Source organism: Manihot esculenta, chromosome 11, assembly GCF_001659605.2.
Source record: "Manihot esculenta cultivar AM560-2 chromosome 11, M.esculenta_v8, whole genome shotgun sequence".
NCBI classification, from domain to species: Eukaryota; Viridiplantae; Streptophyta; class Magnoliopsida; order Malpighiales; family Euphorbiaceae; genus Manihot; species Manihot esculenta.
Window position 1 is genome coordinate 9,563,246 of NC_035171.2, and position 22,001 is coordinate 9,585,246.

Here is a 22,001-nt window from a genome sequence, read left to right on the forward strand (position 1 = left end):
GAAAAAAACTTTTAACTTGCTAGAAAATTTGAGAAAATAAAATTGTCAAGGAAAGAAGGTGGCAAGAGCAATGAAAAAAAAAAAAAAAAAAAAAAAAAAAAAACTTCATGGCATTTCAGCCGCCAAATTGTTTTCCGTGTAGCTATATAAAGGAGGGACCTCTCCCTTTCAGTTTCCATCATGAACTTGGATTCATTTCTTCCTAAAATCAAATTTCAAAACAGATACGAAAGAAAGAAAGAAACAAATCAATCCTGTTTCTTGCTGGGTTTTAGCTCTTGGTTGTTGAAGCTTTAGCTACAGCTTTATCAATGGAAAGTACTGAAGTTTTCATGGGTGGTGGTAGTTTCCGAAGAGGAGACTCTTCTATATGGAGAAGCAATGCCATGGATAGTTTCTCGAGATCTTCACGTGAAGAAGACGATGAAGAGGCTTTGAAATGGGCTGCACTTGAGAGACTACCTACTTATGATCGGTTAAAGAAAGGCATATTAACGACGTCGAAAGGTGAAGCCAGAGAGATCGACGTTGAAAATCTTGGATTTCAAGAAAGGAGAAGTTTGGTCGATAGGTTGGTGAAAGTCGCAGAAGAGGATAATGAGAAGTTCTTGTTGAAGCTCAGGAACCGCATTGATAGGTAAGAAATTGTTTCTTGACCAGCTAATAATGGAAACTCTCTCCACCAATATTCGGTTCTTGAAGTTCTTGTTTAGTTGAGTTCTGGTTTTGACATTTCAGTATTTAATCTGTTTGTTTCTTGGTTTCACAGAGTTGGGATTGAGCTTCCCACGATTGAAGTCCGATTCGAGCATCTAAAAATTGAAACAGAAGCTCATGTGGGAAGCAGAGCTTTACCCACATTCATTAACTTCTCTGTAGACATAGTAGAGGTAACTACTTGCCAATTTTAATAACTATGTGGCATTCTTCTTTCTTTTTTTTTATTAAGTTGGTTATTTCTCACTTTCCCTTTTCAATTTTCAAGGGTTTCTTGAATAATCTTCATATCCTTCCAAGTAGAAAGAAACGCCTTACTATCCTTCAGGATATTAGTGGAATCGTCAAACCAAGAAGGTGAAATGAAAATTTCCCTTATGTTTTTCCTCAAATTTAGAATATTGGAAGCCATTTTTTCAATTTGTCATCCTTGAATATGTTTATCGCAGAATGACATTACTTTTGGGTCCTCCAAGTTCTGGGAAGACCACTCTTTTGTTAGCTTTGGCTGGAAAACTTGATCCTAAACTAAAGGTGATGATTACGTCATTGGAGCTTTATATTTTTATTATGGGTAGTTGGCCTTTCTGCTTTTTTTTTTTTAGTTCCGGCCATAAATAATAAATTAGTCTTTATATTTTTTAAATAATACATTAATAAGTCCATCCAAAATTAATTTCCTTATAAATATTTACTCTAATAAGTCCACCCAAAATTAGTTTCCTTGTAAATTAGTATACTTATAAATGTTTAAAACTGGTGAATGATCAATCTTGTGAAATTAAAAATTTCTTCTTAAAATGCCCTTTTAATACTTAGGGGCAATAAAGACATTTTTGTGCATTTAACATAGCTAATGGATGGAAGGACTGGTTTTGGGTCTGTTAATTACATTATAACTTAACAACTGCCCTTTTATTTCACTCTTTTGCATCTTTATTTGACTAGTCCAATTTGCTGCAGTTTTCTGGCAGAGTGATTTACAATGGTCATGAGATGAATGAGTTTGTACCCCAGAGAACAGCTGCCTATATCAGCCAATATGATACCCATATTGGAGAAATGACTGTGAGGGAAACCTTGGCCTTTTCTGCAAGATGCCAAGGAGTTGGACACCGATATGGTTGGTTCAATGTATTCCATTTAATTCCCATCTTGCCATTAATACTAACTTCACAATGTGATCTTGAGATATCTACTGACATTAAAACTTTGTCAAATGGCAGAGATGTTAACAGAGTTATTAAGAAGAGAGAAAGAGTCGAAGATTAAGCCTGATTCTGATATTGATGTCTTCATGAAGGTAAGAGAATGTATATCTCATCATAAAGACAATTATTTAGGACTTGTCAAGTACTAAATAATTTTAAGCTGCGTCTCATATCTCTTTGTCTTCATTTCTGAATGTTGATTAAGATTCTTGTTCTTATTTTCATTTAAATCTTAATTAGAAGAATAATTAGACTAAATTAAGTTGAATTTCATGGCAATTTATTTTCATATTTAACTTTGCCTTTTCTGGTATGCAGGCAATAGCAACACAAGGTCAGGAAACAAGTGTTATCACAGATTATGTTCTTAAGGTAATATCACCAAGAAAGTCCTTGATTTCAGAATTTGCCATGGATAATATTCTTTGACATATCAATGCCTTTTCTCTTAAATCTACAGATTTTACGACTAGAAGTCTGTGCAGATATTAGGGTGGGGAATGAAATGCTAAGGGGCGTGTCTGGGGGACAAAGAAAGCGTGTCACGACTGGTAACCATCCATCAACTGCATCTTCAGCCTTCCATCAACTCGATTAGCTTTATAACAAAAGTTACAAACTGAACCTATAGGTGAGATGCTGGTGGGACCAGCAAAAGCATTGTTCATGGATGAGATATCTACTGGCCTGGACAGTTCAACTACTTTCCAGATTGTGAACTCGATAAAGCAATATATTCAAATTCTTAATGGAACAGCAGTCATCTCTCTCCTTCAGCCAGCACCAGAGACTTACGATCTCTTTGATGACATTATTTTACTATCTGATGGCCAGATTGTGTATCAGGGTCCTCGTGAACATGTACTTGAGTTTTTTGAATTCATGGGATTCAAGTGTCCTGAAAGGAAAGGAGTGGCTGACTTCTTGCAAGAAGTAAGCACAAACATGGGGAATTTTATCTGTCTCATTCATTACACCTAGTAAAAATCTCATATTCAATGTTCATCAACTGTATTGCATTGCAGGTAACATCAAGGAAAGATCAACAACAATATTGGGCTCGCAAAGATGAGCCTTACAATTTTGTCAGAATCAAAGAATTTGCAGAGGCATTTCAGTCATTTCATGTGGGAAGACATCTCCAAAATGATCTTTCTACACCATTTGATAAGGCCAAGAGCCATCCAGCTGCTTTGACAACTAAAAGGTATGGCGTTGGAAAAATGGAGCTGCTTAAAGCTTGCTTCTCAAGAGAGATCCTGCTCATGAAGAGGAACTCATTTGTCTATACCTTTAAGCTCACCCAAGTTAGTATTCATATTATTATTATTATTATTATTTCTTGCATATATGAATATGATTCTTTTTTTCTCTTTCTTAAACTAGCTTGCAATAATGGCATTGGTTGCCATGACACTCTTCTTGCGGACCGAGATGCACAGAGATTCAGTGACCGATGGAGGAGTTTACGTGGGTTCATTATTCTTCTCTGTGGCTTTTAACATGTTCAATGGTTTGTCAGATATTTCAATGACTATTGCAAAGCTTCCAGTGTTTTACAAGCAAAAAAACCTCCTATTCTATCCTGCATGGGCGTATTCTATTCCCCCATGGATCACTAGAATACCTTTAACACTTGCACAAGTTTCCATTTGGGTGTTCCTCACCTATTATGTTATTGGATATGATCCCAATGTTGGAAGGTAAAAAATTTCTTTCCTCCAGTTTCTGGGAGCTTGCAAACGAAATTTGTTTCCTTGCAGCTGATATGTGCAACATGTTGTACATTCTGTAGGTTATATAGGCAGTACCTTCTGCTTGTTCTTGTTAGTCAGATGGCTTCTGCTTTGTTCCGATTTATTGCTGCTGCAGGAAGGACCATGATTGTAGCAAATACCTTTGGATCATTTGCACTTCTTGTACTCTTTGCATTAGGCGGATTTATCTTGTCCCCAGGTATTATTACTAAATTTGCTCATCTTACTTCAAAATTGTTCAAGATAATTTACATCCTGGAGTGTGGATCAAAATACCAGGTTTCCTCTTTGAATTGCTTGAATTTGAACTCACCTCTCTAAAATAGCCTAAGCTATCCATTGATTAACTCTTCTTTTTATTATCTTTAACTGGATAAACACTTTCTGGGGCCTAATTCTCACTTGCCTTCATGTGAGATGACATTCTTCATGTATTCTAATTCACCTTTTACGCTCTATCATAGACAAAATATTACAGAGTAAATAGGTGTTTCTATATAGGATTGCTTATATGGAATAGCAAGTCAATAAATCAGAGGCAAGTGTATATTAAGTAGGTCTTATAAATAAAAACTGTTTAGTAATGGGTCCTAAAAAAATAACTATTCAACTAATTTTTACACTTGTTGATGTCTAATTGGATTGACATCTTCCATGTTTTAATCCTATATGGAATAGCAGGGATGGTCCAATTCACCCTTTGACTAGCCTGCAAGTCCAGTTCACTCTTTGTTTTTTCCTTTTTTAAGTTCTGGCACCATGTTTTGGGTCTCTATTAACATGTTTGAATATTAAAGGCAGTGGAGTGTAGATTAACATTGCATGCTCTCTTTTAGAATCAAAGAATTTTTATAATAGAGCCAATGTATATGCAACAATTTTATTATATCCATTGATTATAGCGGGTCCTATAAGAATCTCATTATAATCAATGATCAAAACTTAGTTATTGTACACACAATGATCTTATGAATAATTTCTCCTTGAATCACAAAAATAGCAGAAGTCTAGTTTGATTAACCCCATCTATTAAGCCTTCTTTTACTTCATCCCTGATTTGTGACTTCGTTTCATATCCATGTATATTCCAGCAAAAATTATAACTACTAACTTGTTTTATTTTTTAAATGCCATAGATGACATAAAGAAATGGTGGACATGGGGTTATTGGATATCACCATTAATGTACGGGCAGAATGCTATAGTGGTTAATGAGTTCACTTCAAAGAGTTGGAGTCAAGTAAATCTCTGAAACTCAACTATGACTACATTTTGTGTCTTTTCCTCTTAGCGATCAACTAATATTCTAAATCTGCCATGGTTTTGAAGGTTCTTCCAAACTCTACAGAACCACTGGGAATTCAAGTTTTGAAGTCCCGAGGATTCTTCACAAATGCATATTGGTATTGGATTGGAGTAGGGGCTTTGGTTGGATTCACACTGCTATTCAACCTTTGTTTCACCCTAGCTCTCACATTCCTAGGCCGTGAGTATATTAAGACCTTCTCCAGTTTATCTTCCTGAAGAGAACATTTCTTTTTTAACATAGTGTAAATTATATCATGCAGCATTGCGGAAGCCTCAAGCTGTTATATCTGAAGAATCTCAATGTAATGAACCTGGAATTGGTCGCAAAACAACCAAAGGTAATAAAACTCATTCATAATGTGTGTTCCATAGTGAGAAAGTTTTTGCTAATGCCTCTTTGTTGCTAAATAAAATTTATCCGGCATTCAGAGAGTGGGAGAGGCAGTTCAACTCTCTGGGCAGAGGCCATAGATAATGATAAACATCAGAACAAAAGAGGAATGGTTCTTCCATTTGAACCACATTCTATCACCTTCGACGAGATTAGGTATTCTGTTGACATGCCACAGGTAGGTTAATTTAAACTCCTGCCTGAAAAATTGGTTTTGGACTCAGAACCGGACTTGACTGATTGTTTAATTATATTTTGCAGGAAATGAAAAATCAGGGTGTGACTGAAGATAAATTGGAGCTTTTGAGGGGTGTCAGCGGTGCTTTCAGGCCAGGCATTCTCACGGCTCTGATGGGTGTTAGTGGTGCTGGTAAAACCACTTTGATGGATGTGCTGGCTGGAAGAAAAACTGGCGGATACATAAAGGGAAACATCACAATCTCTGGCTATCCTAAGAAGCAAGAAACTTTCGCTAGAATTTCAGGATACTGCGAGCAAAATGACATTCATTCTCCACATGTTACTGTCTATGAATCTTTGCTATGCTCAGCTTGGCTTCGCCTATCTCATGAAGTGAGCAGTGAAACCAGAAAGGTAGGCGTCTGCACCCAAAAGTTCTGTTTCAGGCTTCTTTCTTTTTTCTCGTTTTTCTACTAATAAATATTAGAACTCTGCAAGAAATCCAGTAAAAGTCTTTCAATGGCAGCACGGCCTAATGCTGGTCATGTTGATCTTCTGTATAATGAAAATTGTTTGCAGATGTTCATTGAGGAGGTCATGCAGCTTATGGAACTACAGCCATTGAGGCAAGCATTAGTTGGATTGCCTGGAGTTAGTGGTCTGTCTACTGAGCAACGCAAGAGGTTAACTATTGCAGTTGAGCTAGTGGCAAACCCTTCCATAATATTCATGGATGAGCCAACTTCAGGGCTAGATGCAAGAGCTGCTGCAATTGTTATGAGGACAGTTAGAAACACTGTAGACACTGGAAGAACAGTTGTGTGCACTATCCATCAGCCAAGCATCGACATATTTGAAGCTTTTGATGAGGTGAGAAATGCTAGCAGGCCATAAGAGTTCATTCCTGATTGTCAATTCTTCATTATATGTAGGTGTTTGATATATTTGATATATGCTGCTGCAGCTGTTCCTAATGAAAAAAGGGGGACAAGAGATATATGTGGGACCATTGGGTCCTCATTCCTGCCATCTAATAAAGTATTTTGAGGTAAAGAAAAATGATAAACAACCAAGTAATACATACAATTTGTCTCTTGCTATACTCATCTTAACTCTGGCTAATTTATTTACCTTTGATTTTATCAAGGGGATTGAAGGAGTTCCCAAAATCAAAGACGGTTGTAATCCAGCAACTTGGATGTTGGAAGTTACCAGTTCAGCTCAAGAATCAGTTTTTGGAGTAGATTTTACTGCCATTTACGGAAATTCAGAACTATATAGGTAATTCTGCTTGTGAACTACTTGATTGCTAAAAAACAATCTATTCAATGCCTGAATGATTTAACCAAGGATAAATAAAAGAATTGTTTAAAAATGTGTTGAAGTTAATCATGTATTTCAGGAGAAACAAAGGACTGATTGAACGTTTTAGTACACCTTCACCAGAATCAACGGAACTGTACTTTCCTACACAGTACTCTCAATCATTTTTCACCCAATGTATGGCTTGCTTGTGTAAGCAACACTGGTCATACTGGCGCAATCCACCATATACTGCTGTGAGGTTGCTCTTCACAACCGTCATAGCTTTGATGTTCGGAACAATGTTCTGGGATCTAGGCTCCAAAAAGTAAGTTAAATGGTACACCAAAAGAATTTATTCATATTCCATCAATCCTATCTGCCTATGGTTTAATCCTACTGTCTTGAATGTAGGACGAAGCGTCAAGATCTTTTCAATGCAATGGGATCAATGTATGCTGCAATCGTCTTCCTTGGAATCCAAAATGCTTCATCTGTGCAACCAGTGGTTGCTGTTGAAAGAACTGTCTTTTACAGGGAGAGAGCTGCTGGAATGTATTCCCCCTTGCCCTATGCTTTTGCTCAGGTAATTCATTAGGCATGGGAGACTACAAACTTCACTTATATACTATGGTGAACCTTTACATGGGTAAATTATATTTTTCTTTTTTCTTGCAGGTCTTGATTGAGCTTCCATATGTTTTCATTCAATCTGTCGTATATGGTCTTATAGTCTATGCAATGATTGGATTTGAGTGGACTGCTGCTAAGTTCTTCTGGTACCTATTCTTCATGTACTTCACATTATTATACTACACCTTCTATGGAATGATGTCTGTGGCTGTGACACCGAATCAACACATAGCATCCATAGTTTCCTCTGCATTCTATTCGATATGGAATCTGTTTTCAGGATTTATAATCCCAAGACCAGTAAGTGTCTGCTCTAGCAATTCTGCTAATTCCAGGCTTTTCTCAGGCTCATTTCCTGATAATACATTCTTTCATTTCTGAACTTTGTCAATGACAGAGGATTCCTGTGTGGTGGAGATGGTATGCTTGGGCATGTCCAGTTGCATACACATTGTATGGATTAGTTTCGTCACAATTCGGAGATATAAAACATACACTTGAATCAGGTGAAACAGTGGAAGATTTTGTAAGAAGTTATTTCGGTTTCAAACATGAACTTCTAGGAGCAGTTGCAGTTGCAGTTTTTGGCTTTGCCACACTATTTGCTTTTATCTTTGCCATTTCCATCAAGTTCTTCAATTACCAAAGGCGTTAAATCTTTGAACTTCAATTAAGTTCAACTCGGAATTAATGAGAATTTTAACTTTTAGGATTCTAAAATAAGTTGCGGTGAAATTGATTATTTTATTTTTATTTTTAAATTATATTTTTATATTTAATAATATTACTAATTAATATGTACATAATAAATACAATTTATTATTTTTATTATTATAATTTGTATATAACTTTTAAATTTCCTTTTATTATTATTACTTTTTAATTTTCTACAAACTTTTTAACATAATATATTAATTTATAATTAAAAAATTTTTAAAATTAAAAAATAAATATAATTTTAATATAATCAATAAAAAATTAATATATATCTATTCTTCTAACTATAAAATACGAGAAATATTATATTTAAACTTGTAATACGACTCTCATTTGAAAAAAAATTTATAATATGTATTTTTAATTATATTTTTATTTTTATTATTAATAAATAATATATATATATTAATTGAATTTTAAAATAGATTGATGAAAGACAGTGTTCCTATTAAACTTACAATTCCGTTAATTTTTAATGATTGGAGCAATTTTAAAAACTCAAATTTTAATTGATAAAAAAAAAATATAATTACAATAAAATTATAAATACAAACTTTTTTTTGCGATTAATTCAAAATATAACATTCATTATTCATTCTATATAAAATTCATTACCACTCTCCTTCGAATGACTCTGTATTTTAAAAATTTTTTTTATTATTTTCTTAACATCTAATATAAAATGCATGAGGGTATTCAATTCTCTTGATTAAAATGAAATTAGATGATGAGTATTTAAACATTTTAGATAGATTTAAAGTTGGACGTTTAGTATTTAAATGTTTTAAAAGGATTATTTTATTTTTTCTCAATAATTAAATATATTTATATCATATTTGTTTCATATTATTACAAAATAGAATTAGCTTAATATGATTAATAAATTTCAAGGATATTATGAGAAAATAGATAGTATCTAGAATTGAGAAAGCAGATGTTCTCTATCACCACTACCGCATTGTATATTAACAGACTATTCTTGCATATTAATAATATATGATAATAAATATTAAAATATTTAATTTTTTTATTATAATTAAATTTAATAGTACATAAATTTATAGATTTATATTTATTACTATTTTGAAATTAAAAATTTCGATCAAATTTTTACTTTCCTTTATAGCGAAAGAAATATTATTTTATAAAATAATATTATACAATAATAATATCATAAAAATTTTTAATATTCGCGTGCGGACAATCGACTGGTTAGCATCTAGGATTGAGACATTGAACTCGGTTAAAAAAAAAATAAAAAAAAATAAAAAGAAGGAAAATTTACCCAGGAAAACAGTCTCTTTATAAAGCATGGTAAGCATTCAGAATCTGTTCTCTATTTTTGGCTTCAAGCTGATTCTGGGAAGTGAATTGCCAGTGGCATATACAAGGTTTGCCTTGTTACTTCATTATTTCCTTTGAGGAAAATTGCCAAGGATACATTAAAAACTGATTCTGCTATAACATTTGAGGAAAATGGCCATATCAAAGAAAATTGTCATCCATACATAGTACTAACATTAGCAGCAGAGTTCTGATTAGCCAAATCAAAGAAACACCTTCAAATGACTGTCTAATACAAAAATGGATAAATGAAGAGAAGAATTATAATCCAAAGAACACGAAGAAAAGAAAAGAAAGACCAGAAATGATACATTTGAACTGAGAGTAATAACCAATAAACACTCACAAGGCTTCAACAGCCAGATTCAACTACTACTCAACTAGTCCTAGATCCAACCAGATCCAAACCAAATGGAAGCAAATGCCACAACCAAAGCTCTAAAACTTACCAAACCCTTCTGCAGAACCACAGGAGCAGCAGAAGCCGGTGAAGTATGGTTAGAAGAAGAAACGCTACCTGATGGTGCAGGAGGCAAAGGATGAACAACAACAGAAACCTTCATGCCATTGAAGCACTGTCCATTTCCACAGATGAAGTAGTACCTCTTGGCCTTGTTAAGAGGGATGAAATCTTTACCACTGGTCCAGTTGCCTAGCGCTCCCTCTGTGGTGCAGTTGTCATAGCCTGTCTGGTTCACTTCAAACACATTGTACTGGGTCTTCTGGTACCTAAATGCTGCAGAGGCAAACCAAGAATTTCAAAAACAAAAGAAAAAAAATCAAACACATATGTGAAATTAGCTAGTAATTGCGAATCCCATTATGCATATATTCTCAAGAAACCAAAAAATGGAACTGGATTTCATCATCTGGGAAAGCAAACAAACAAGCAAACTGTGCATAACTAGCAAAACCTAAATAGATCAGGCATAAAAAGGAGTATATGAAGTAACCCATTAATTCTTTAGCAAGAGAATTCACTCCAAGTAAGGAGATGAGGTGAAAGAGAGAGCATAAGGTAGAGATGTACAGATAAGGTCGCCAACATAGAAGGTGTGGTTATTGGCCCAGAGAGTGTAGTTGATGCCAGGATTCCAGCCTTTGTTAGCACCAACAATGTGGTCAGTAGCGGTGGTGGAAGTGGCGGAGAAGATGATGAAGAAGCAGAAGAAGACGAGAAGAGGTGAGCTGGGCAGCATAGTAACCGGTGAGGGAGGTTGAATCTTGTTGTTTCTTTTGTGGAAGCTTTTTGACTGGAGAGTGCAAGAAGAGTAAACAATATCCAATTTCAATCCAATCCCGAGGCCCAGCAATAATAATTGAATTTTGAAACAGTGGTTGCCAATCTGTATTATCACTCACACAAACACACCATAATAAGATCCACTTCAGCATGCCTGTGTTTTCTGTTAAATAATTGCAACTTGAACATGCTTTAGTTTCAAAATCATTACTGAAATTTTAATTCTTCTTTCTCTTTTGCATTATACACAGATTTTAAGAGATAAGTGTTAAATAATTTCTTATTAATGTATTACACATGGGGTTCATGAAAAAGCACCCATCTTCACTACATTCCCTTTGGGGAAAAATTAACTTCAAACGACTTAAAACAAAAAAATTTCACCTTTTAATATTGACTTTTCTTTTCTTTTCTTTTCTTTTCTTTTCTTTTCTTTTCTTTTTAAATTATTTAGGGAAAACAAATGGAATTGCAATACAACTAGACTTCATGTAGCAAGAAAAATATAGCTTGTATATTGAAATATATTTAAAAAAAATATAAAAATAATAAATATTTTTTTTAATTAAGAAAAACTTTATTTATCTTGTAAAATAATAATTCAAGAGACAATCAGGAATATCAATCTAAATCTTGAATCTACCATGATGAATAGACTCTCTAACTAATAAATGGGCGGCTCTATTTTCTGAACGCCGTACCCAACAAACATGAATGTTACCATGAGACCGTATAGCATCCTTACAATAAAAAATAACTAATCCAAATTCTGAAAAGTCATCCAGAGGGGAGCGAATAGTCAAGGTTAATGATTGGTTATCCGTAAAAATACAACCAGCCTGAAAAAAATAATCTCTAGTATAAGAGAAATATTGACGCAAGACCAAAGTTTCAGCAATAATAAGTTGCCTATTCTCTCATAAAAATTCGAAATTGCAATAGAAAAGAAGCTTTCCAATTTCTCAAATACTGCTGCAAAACCGAACAAATCAACACTAGCAAAAACTGCACAATCAATAAATACAATCCAAATAAAATTTACTAATATTTTATTAGATCAGGCTTTATTTTAGCTTTAAAGGTATTAGGTCAAAATTTATTTTAGCCTTAAAAGGTAAAAGTTTAGAAGCTTATTTGATAAAGAAGATTAAATTAAACTTTATTTGTCCATCGAACAGAAGTACATAAACTTAATTCAACTTATTTTCTCCTGCTCTTCCCTCCATTGAGAAATTCTTTTATAAACTATCAAAATCCAAACAACCCATTTCAGAGAGATGTTTCAAATTTCCATTGAATTTATCAGTTTACTCCATATGTTTAACAATTATCTAACTTAAAAAAATAAAAAAAATAAAACAACTAAATTGAAACTAAGGAATACAAATGCAGTCAAACATCAAGGTAATTATATATAGTCGTGAGTATTCAATCGGTTCGGTTCAAAATCGAATCGAACTGAATAAACTGAAAATCAAAATTTTCGTATTTATAAAAATCGAACTGAATTGATTTTAATTAGAAATTAAATCGAACCAATCAATCTGATTTAGTTCGATTTAAATTTTTAATAAATTTTTTATTTTTTACACTTTATTTTTGATATTTTAAAATTTAATTAAAATACTTTAATCTTAATATATTCTAATCTCTCTATATTATTAAAAATAATATATTATTATCATTAGTCGATTTAATTTTTTCAATTTTTTTCAGATTAAAATCGAACCGAAATAAGCAAAATTTTTGAAATTAAAAATCAAACCGAATGGAAATAAATAAAAAATTGAACCAAAATTTTAAATTAATTTGGTTTGATTAGTTTTTTTCCCTACTGGTTTCTAATTCCCCTTTTTGTTCTTGGTTTGGCTCTCCATATTATGATTCTCATTTACAGAAAACTAGTCATCATTCACCTCACAGCTCTTTGTGCAAACTGGAATCTCCATGAGCGATCCTACCAGAGAAAATGAAAAGAACAAACACAACAAAAAGTTTCGCGACATGTAAAGCAGCCACCGAAATCAACAAGTTTCTCACAACAAAATCTCATTAGGGTGCCAAGAAAACCTTCTTTTATGTACATATCATACCAAATAGCAAAATCAAGATGATGCAGTGTATCTAAATACAGACAGGGAATAAGATGTTATCAAAATATGAAACAAGAAATTTTTCTGGCTAATACTAGAAAATTAGTGTCTACAAGATGAGACAGGTTGAATGAGGATGCTAACAGCGGAGATGAATGCTTACAAGATTAATGGATTCATGAGAAGTTGGAAGGGGCATTCATTAAAGATAAGTTGAAAAAATTGGAATGACATGGCTATGTCCAGTGTAGACCAATGGATGCATCAATGTAGAAGATGAAGCATATCCACCAAAATGGAAAGAAGATGAAAGACAGACTACTGATACTCAAGGCAAACCGACAGAAGGGTTATGGGGGGGGGGGGGGGGGGAGAGATCCACATAAAGGACTGCAACTACATTGGGAATAATTTTAATTTAAACGCATAATATAAAACTCATGGATAAACAAGAATATTATTTACTTGCAACCTAAAGCTGCTTCAACATATTTTTCACTTCTGACTTGGCAAACTATATATACAGTATGATCCATATCCTTATCCAGCCACAATATAGTTAGATTACCAAAGCATATGGATCCAATACATAGAACCACAACAATTAGCAGGGATATTTGGGTGACATAAATTTTAACAAATTATCATCTTCTCCAGAATACACTACAAAATTTACTAAGTTGAGCTGATAGAGCAACATTGCTGAAATAGGAAAACAAGCATTGCTCTGTCCTCCAGGAAGCAAATGGTCATCAGGACACAAATTGAACTTTTAGGATGCTGACTTAACAAAACAATCCTCTTCTGGAGGTTAATTCTCGAAGGCGAACCATAATGGTTACGTTAAAGTAGACTCTCTAGGATTGCTACTTAGAAATTAGAATTAAGCAGCAAGTTACTTGTATTCTTATTCCTTTGCGTTGAATTGTTTGCGCTTAAGTTTAAGCAAGTAATGGACAAGCTATAGCTCCATTAGGCTGGTTTACTCAATAAACAAGCTTGACTACGCAAGCTTAGTAATGAAGGAAGCAGAAGCAAGCACATACTTGTAAGCGAAGTCCTACACTAAATTTTTTGTAAAAATAGAACATATGGTTTTTCCCCTTGTTCACTCTATTCCATTTCTTTTCTTGTTGCTAAATCCTCAAGAGTTCATAACCTGATATCCAAATGCTAGCACATGAAAAGCCAATTGGCTGTAATAGCTTCACGGTGAAGGAAAATTCTGCCATGTAAAGATATTGCTGTTTCTCCTTTAAAATATATGCTGCAATTTGTTGAATTAGGTTTCACCTCATATTGGACTACAATTTTTCTTTGCCTTTTTGCATGCCTTTTCTACCTTTTCTTCTAACCTTACTACCTAATTTCTGACTTACATATTGATCTCTCTTAACTTGTCTCCCCTGCTGTTTTTTGCAGCTAGTCTGGTCTTGTATCGGTTCTTTCAAGATCTTCAGAAGTTTTGGATTATCTGAAAATCCATTTGATCTCATCTCAGCATAATATTCCCATGCCTCGGTTAACAGTCCACATCCAGCAAGCCCTTCCACCAATACTATATAATGTGTCAAATTAGGTGTCACCTCATATTGCATCATTTCTAGCCAAATCTTCAATGCATTCTCAGGTTGCTCTAACTTGAAGAACTTGACCAAAATTAAGCGAAAGGTATCCTCTGTGGGATCTATACCAGCTATTCTCATCTGGTTAAGGACTTGCAATGTTTCTTCAAGACCAGTGCCTTCAAGAAGTGCATGGTAGGTTTCCATTGTTGGTCTGAGATTCTCCTCTATCATGGCAGCCAATATGCTTCTAGCCTCTGCTAGCTTCTTGCCCTCACATAAAGGACGTATCATTGAGTTGTAAGAAGTAGAATCAGGCTGCAATCCATTTTCTTTTATTTTATCCAGGACCTTGAGTGCTTCTTTCAGGCAGTTCTCACGAGTTAGTACATAAATCAATGAATTATAAACCTTAATACATGGGACCCAACCCCTTTTCTTCATCTCATCATAAAGCCTTAGTGAGTCAAAAAGATTTCCAACCTTTGAGAAGCACGATATCATGTGTGTATAAGAAGCTGCATTGGGTGTAATACAGTATTTTGACATTTCCCTCCAAATTCGCTTTCCTTCAAGCACATCAACACATATGTTACACCATCCATGGAGAATGATATTAAATGCTTCGGTCTCCAATGGGAAGAGCTTCTTATTAACAAGCATAAACTCTTCAGCCTCTTCAATGTTCCCATATTTACAGAGAGCATTCATGAGGGAGTAAAATGCATCTTCATCAGGGGTCATTCTGAATTTCTCCATAATATACAGCGTATGAATAGCATTGCCCGGATCATTTGCTGCAGCATATCTAGCAAATAAAGAAAAGGATTAAAAACAATGTAAATGGAACATATTCAATCGGAAGGAAGAATTAAAAATTCTGCTGAAAGCTCTAAGAGTTGCGCTCAAATTATAGGAACAACTTGTCTCCAGCAACATTTACAAAAAGGACACCGAAGTAAACAAAATGATAATCTTATTCTACTGCTCTCCAAAGGAAAACAAACTCCTATTTCTTCTTACCCAACATCTATGTAGAGAACTCCAAAGCAAGAGCCAAAGCAATGTTGGAAAGGTAAAGTAGAAATGTTTCAAATATAACAAGCAAATTGCTTAATTAGTTCTACATTCATTAAAAGAATATAAAACTGCACTCAACCAACCTTGAAAAAGGAAAATGAAAAATCAGTCTTACCTATCAATCATAATAAGCATCGCCTGACGAGTGTTCATAGAAGACCGATGCAAATCACGAATCAAAACCCAAGCAATGTTAAACTTTTTATGATTACCCAAAACCCATATCATTAACTCATACGACTTCTCATCAAAGCACCCCCATTTCTCTCCCCATTTGAAAGCCAAAAACGCCGGTCTCCACTCATGTCTTAGCTCCCAAATCACCGAATAGACCAAATTTTGATCAGCTTTAATGCCTGACGCATCAACAGACGCAACAGCCTCTGCTTCTGCAGTGAAGTATGCAGCCCGTTTGAGCGAATCGAGAAGGCCAGGTTTGAGAGATTCACGGGTATGAACTCTCTCCTGAACGAGCTCAAATGGGTCTCTGAGGTTTTGGGTGGAGAAAGATTTGAAAGTGAAGAAACGAAAAGGGTGTTGATATGCAATTGAAAGTGCTCGATGGAATGCCTCAAAGGAGGAAAACGAGATAACTGAATTTGAAGTAAGAGGAGACGATAAGGATGGGGAAGAGACGGAACAGAAGAGTGGGAGAATAACTTGGGGATGAGATCTTTGCAACCTTCTTGCTACGGTCGTGAGCAACATGAGAGTCCGGGAGAGATGAGGATTTTTGTTGCCTGAATTACTATACAGTTTGATAAAAAAACAAAAAACAAAAAATGATATATAGTCACATTATTAACCTCGCAATCTACTAATCTTTATGCTTTAAAGGGAGAATTAAAACTGGATAGAGCAACTCCAGCATATAATAGGGTATAAAATAAAATAAAATGAAAAACAAAAAGACTTTTAACTTTAATTATTTTATTAATAAATTCAGAAAAAAAAAACTTCAAGAAATTATGTTTAATCAAAATTTGCAGCAATCTAAGACCAATCTTCATGCAAGACAAGAACAGAATGTATTCCAGTACCATTCATTTGCTCATTCTAATTTGCTAGCACATTTTCTTCCAACTGTTCGATTATTTGTCATGATCTAGGAAGTGATTTGGCTGTGTTGAGTGGTTATCTAATCCTGTAAGCAATTGTCTAAAGCAAGTATTGGTATCTGTATGGGTCCTGATATTTACGTGGATTATTTTGGTACTCTAACCTTGGTCTGACGAGTTGTCAATGTGCTTGAATCCTACGTGATCTCAAGTTAATTGAATTTTTGTATTGGAACATATCTCCATATTTTTCAACATGATCTATTCCGAAAAAAGGATTAAGATATTATTAGTTTTTCATATCTATGCAATCCCTCCAGCCATTCTTTTTTTTTTTTAAATAATTCATTAGCCAAAGCAAGACCAACAGAAATTTGTTACTATTTTTAATAGAAGAATTAGTTTATTAAACGGAATTCAAACTTAAGAAAATTAATTTTTACACAAAATTTAGTTAATAATTTATTTTATGGATTTTGTCAAACTTTATTGATGCGTAACCCAGCCTATTAAAAATTGAAACGACACATACCCTAGTAAAGAAAATTTTATTCAGAAAACAATTCTCTAATCTAAAGCACCATTTATTAACATACAATTAAAAACACTTATAACTGATTGATTTTAAAAGCAGCAAAAATAAGGATCATATAAGTTAATATCAAACCTTATTCGTGATGCAATATTAAGAACCAAAATCTCTTTTAAGCTTTCGAAGAAGAATCACGTAAAGCAATTGTATTAAATAATTGATAATCTATGTACAATATAAAAAAAGAGATGTTTTATATAATATAAATAAAGACCCATGATTTTTACCACTTTCCATTACTATGCATGGATTCATGATCTATGCCACTATCCACTACTCCACTACTGGATAACTACCCACTACTGGATAACTACCCACTACTGGTTAACTATCCACTACTAAATAACTACCCACTGTAAATATAAAATTTGAATTGTCAATAAGGACACATTCGGTCTAATTGACTTGGAATGGCCAGATTGTTTTTCAACTTCAAAATGAACTTGCAAAGTTTCAACATATTCCTTCATGAATTCTTGAAGTGCTTTCTTCAACCTCTTGGATCTCAACATTGTAATTGGTCCCTGAGGCAATGCTAGCTCATCATTTTTGGTGTTATTAGTTGTGTTTACATCATCCCCTCCCTCTTGAAAATGATTCGTCATCGAATCTGTACCAAAATCAAAAGGAGACAAATCAGAAACATTAAAGGTAGCACTTACACCAAACTCACTGGACAGATCAATTATGTATGCATTGTCATTGATTCATTCCAGCACTTGATATGGTCCATCCCCTCGTGCATCGAGTTTTGATATCCTTTGAGTCGGAAATATTTCTTTTCACATATGGATCCAAACCCAATCACCTGGTCTGAATACAACTTTCTTGCGACCCTTATTAGTCTGTTTCTTATACATCATGTTACACTTCTCAATATACTCATGCGCTTTCACGTGTATTGATTTAACCATTTCAGCCTTCGCTTTTCCATCTAAATTAGACAACTCGTTTAAAGGTAAAGGAATTAAATCTAATACAGTTAATGGATTAAAATCATACACAATCTCAAAAGGTGAATAACCAGTAGAAGAATGGACAGCGCGATTATAAGCAAATTCAACATATGGCAAACATTCTTCCCAAGTTTTCAAGTTCCTACCCACAATAGCACGAAGCATATTTCCTAAAGTCCTATTAACAACTTCAGTTTGGCCATCTGTTTGTGGATGACAAGCAGTAGAAAATAAAAGTTTAGTACCCAATTTCCCCTACAAAACACTCCAAAAATGACTAAGGAACTTTGAATCTCTATCAAAAACAATAGTTCTAGGTATACCATGCAAACAGACTACTTTCCTGAAAAACAAATCAGCTATGTTCGTTGCATCATCAGTTTTATGACATGGAATAAAATGTGTCATCTTACCAAAGAGAACTACAACAACAAACACTGAATCTCTACCTCTCTTAGTCCTAGATAAACCTATCACAAAATCCATAGAGATATCAGTCCATGATTCAGTAGGTACAGGCAAAGGAGTATACAACCCATGTGGTAAGGACTTAGATTTAACCTGTTTACATGCAAAACATTGAGCACAAATTTTCTCTACATATTTTCGCATATTAGGCCAATAAAAGTGTTCATTCAACATGTCTAAAGTCTTTTGCACACCAAAATGTCCCATTATCCCTTCTGAATGCGATTCTCTAACAAGCAACTCACGCACTGAACAATTGGGTATACATATTTGTTTCCCTCTAAAAAGAAACTCATCTTGCAAATAAAACTTGTTAAACGCCCCATCACATGTCTTAAATACATCAGAAAAATCAGTATCATTTTTATACATATCTTTCAAATGCTCAAACTGTAACGACCCGAAAATCGGATCGCTACCGGCGCTAGGATCCGGGTCGACTTAAGGCCGCCGGGACCCGTAGCAAGCCAAACATACATCCTGGAAACCTGTTTAATCCCATACATGATCAAGAACATACATAAAAATTAAAACTTTTCTTTCATTCATTTCTCATACACCAAACTCAACCTGTGCATGCACTGAACATATACATAATCATCATCATAACCTGACCCCTCTATGGGATCTCATCAATGCCCCAAAGGGCGATATACATGTGTTGAGTTTGGCTAACATCTGTATCATCAAAATCTAAGATCATGCATCAAAGGGATAACAATACTCATAGGGTCAAGCACATCTATAACCTCAATATACCTCATTACATAACATACTGTAATCTCTTACATTACATCATAGTACAATTGTCATGTCCACCATTTAACTATTACATACACATACTTCAAAACTCTGGCTAACCTCCTGGTCTACCCTGTACCTGCACATCTGGGGTTAGGGGAGAGGGGTGAGCTACAAAGCCTAGTGAGCAGAATAGTGAAATCATATATTAAAATTTCATGCCATTATGTAATGCAACACATCACAACACATCACATCTCGGATGGTATTGTCACCAATAGTCCTCTACATAGTCCAACTGTGCCGGGACGTAGAATGGGTACAACCGGTCTTTCCCTTATCATAACATATCATAACATACCAATGTGCCAGGGACGTAGAATGGGTACAACCTGGACTTTCTCTTACATCGTGCCAGGGACGTAGAATGGGTACAACCTGGACTTCCATACCATATCATGCCGTAACATCATCATGCCATATGAGGACTAAAGGATCATCCAATAACCAATCCACATCAACATCATAAATGTAATGCAACACATTCGTGAATACTAATGCAAACAACCTACTATATCTCATGGCATTCATGATGCATGGATCATGCTCAAAATTCATATTTCAATTATTTTAAAACTTAAGGTTTATTCCACTCACTTCTGGCTAGCTCTGATAAACTCTGTAGCAGCTGGCTCACTGCTGGGGTCCTCGATTCCTCGGGTCCGAACCTACACAGGTGGACTCCAATGAGGGACCAAACATACATAAACATAACTCTAATATACTCCCCAAAAACCCCCTAAAACATCATAAAATAACTACATAAAAACATGCAAGAAATGGCTGGACAGGGCACTTTCGGCGGCAGGTTCGGCGGCCGAAAGTCCCTCCAGAGCCGAAAGTCAGGTAGGTTCGGCGGCACCTTCGGCGGCCGAAAGTCCCAGACAGAGACGAAAGTCTCTTTTCGGGGGCAACTTCGGCAGCCGAAAGGCCTGCCTCCCCAGCCATGTTCGGCGGCCGAAAGTGCCTTCGGCTGCCGAACCTGGTTTCTGCCAAAGGGCAGAAACTTGGCTCCTTTATGCACATTTGCCTCCCAACTCTCAAATCATGCATAAACTTGTTCTAAAACATGCCTACACACCATACATCACACCTAGGGGTCTCAAACTATCAAATACCCCAACTACAACACTTCAAACACACAAAAATCAACATACATTGTTCATCAAAACATCAAAACCCATAAACTCCTCAACAAGCCTAAACATGCATCTCTACCCATAAAACAACTTAATGCTTGTTTAAAACTCATAACAAGGGTGGATCCGAGCTTACCTCTTGAAGAAACGAGAGGAAAGGCGATCCTAACTTGGAGATGGAGAGATTGAGCTCTTTGAACCTCCAAGTACCCAAAACTTGCTCTTTACTCACAGATCTTCAAAACAGAAGTTAAAACCCGTGAAAAACATGGAAGATCTAAGGAAAACACTCAAGATCGAGGGAGGGGTGGCGGAGACTCACCTTGGCCGACAACGGGGAAGAAAAAGCTCGCCCGTGCGGACCTAAGGGACCCTTTTATAGGTGGCTGGCCAGGCCACGTTCGGGGGCCGAATGTGCCTCCGCATGCATGCCATGTTCGGCGGCCGAACTTGAGGTTCGGCGGCCGAACCTGGACTGCCCTCACTCATGCTTTCGGGGGCCTAACGTGCCTCCAAAACGCATGCATGTTCGGCGGCCGAACTTGACTTTCGGCGGCCGAACCTGGGTTTTCCTCCAAAGACTTTTCATGCAAAAACTCATGTAAAAACATACTTAAAATTATCAAAAACATGAAAACATATCATAAAAACATACTTTTACCCTTCTAGAGGTTTCCGACATCCGAGATTCCACCGGACGGTAGGAATTCCGATACCGGAGTCTAGCCGGGTATTACATTCTCCCCCCCTTAAGAACATTCGTCCCCGAATGTTCCTCAACTAGCACATAGCAAGGCATAAGACATAACATACATACATAGCACATAAACACATAGAGATCTAACCTTAAAAGAGATGAGGGTACTGCTGGAGCATAGACTCCCGTGTCTCCCAAGTGCATTCTTCCAAGTTGTGGTGGTTCCACAAGACTTTCACCATCGGGATTTCCTTGTTTCTTAACTTTCTGATCTGGGTGTCTATGATCCGTACTGGCTGTTCAACATAGGTGAGATCCTCTTGGACCTCCACATCAGGCTCACTAAGAACCTTGCTCGGATCTGACATAAACTTCCTCAACATTGAAACATGGAAAACCGGATGGATTCTTTCCATTGAAGCAGGTAAATCCAGCTTGTACGACACATTCCCAATCTTTTGCAAGATTTCGAAGGGTCCGATGTATCGTGGGGCTAGTTTACCTTTCTTTCCGAAGCGAACCACTCCCTTTATTGGAGACACCTTGAGCAATACCAGATCCCCCTCCTGAAACTCTAACTGTCTCCTGCGGACGTCTGCATAGTTTTTCTGTCTGCTGGCAGCAGTCTTGATCCTCTCTCTGATTATGGGTACCACCCTGCTGGTGATCTCTACTAGCTCAGGCCCTGCCAAGGCCTTCTCTCCAACTTCTTCCCAGCAAACAGGTGATCTGCACTTCCTCCCATACAA

General features: G+C 35.6%; 3 protein-coding genes across 3 annotated transcripts; 1 reads left to right on the top strand and 2 right to left on the bottom strand.

Annotated features, from left to right (window-relative positions):
* The first annotated feature begins 215 nt into the window (after positions 1 to 215).
* LOC110626231 (pleiotropic drug resistance protein 1) lies at positions 216 to 8,221 on the top strand. Its single transcript, XM_043961613.1, has 24 exons — positions 216 to 637; positions 770 to 890; positions 986 to 1,074; positions 1,167 to 1,251; positions 1,681 to 1,840; positions 1,944 to 2,020; positions 2,247 to 2,300; positions 2,389 to 2,479; positions 2,560 to 2,861; positions 2,954 to 3,235; positions 3,315 to 3,631; positions 3,724 to 3,884; positions 4,822 to 4,925; positions 5,015 to 5,171; positions 5,254 to 5,331; positions 5,423 to 5,562; positions 5,646 to 5,978; positions 6,144 to 6,434; positions 6,529 to 6,612; positions 6,712 to 6,845; positions 6,967 to 7,194; positions 7,281 to 7,452; positions 7,545 to 7,799; positions 7,897 to 8,221. Exons 1-24 carry the CDS (start codon positions 312 to 314, stop codon positions 8,152 to 8,154), a joined length of 4,299 nt encoding a protein of 1,432 aa, XP_043817548.1. The 5' UTR covers positions 216 to 311; the 3' UTR covers positions 8,155 to 8,221.
* A 1,480-nt stretch (positions 8,222 to 9,701) lies between these two features.
* Positions 9,702 to 10,940, bottom strand: LOC110626104 (lamin-like protein). Its single transcript, XM_021771847.2, has 2 exons — positions 10,591 to 10,940; positions 9,702 to 10,296 (listed from the first exon to the last, which is right to left on the bottom strand). The coding sequence occupies exons 1-2, from the start codon at positions 10,757 to 10,759 to the stop codon at positions 9,947 to 9,949; spliced, it is 519 nt and encodes a 172-aa protein (XP_021627539.1). The 5' UTR covers positions 10,760 to 10,940; the 3' UTR covers positions 9,702 to 9,946.
* A 2,920-nt stretch (positions 10,941 to 13,860) lies between these two features.
* LOC110625929 (pentatricopeptide repeat-containing protein At1g80880, mitochondrial) lies at positions 13,861 to 16,412 on the bottom strand. Its single transcript, XM_021771635.2, has 2 exons — positions 15,657 to 16,412; positions 13,861 to 15,269 (listed from the first exon to the last, which is right to left on the bottom strand). The coding sequence occupies exons 1-2, from the start codon at positions 16,247 to 16,249 to the stop codon at positions 14,201 to 14,203; spliced, it is 1,662 nt and encodes a 553-aa protein (XP_021627327.1). The 5' UTR covers positions 16,250 to 16,412; the 3' UTR covers positions 13,861 to 14,200.
* Positions 16,413 to 22,001: the final 5,589 nt, after the last annotated feature.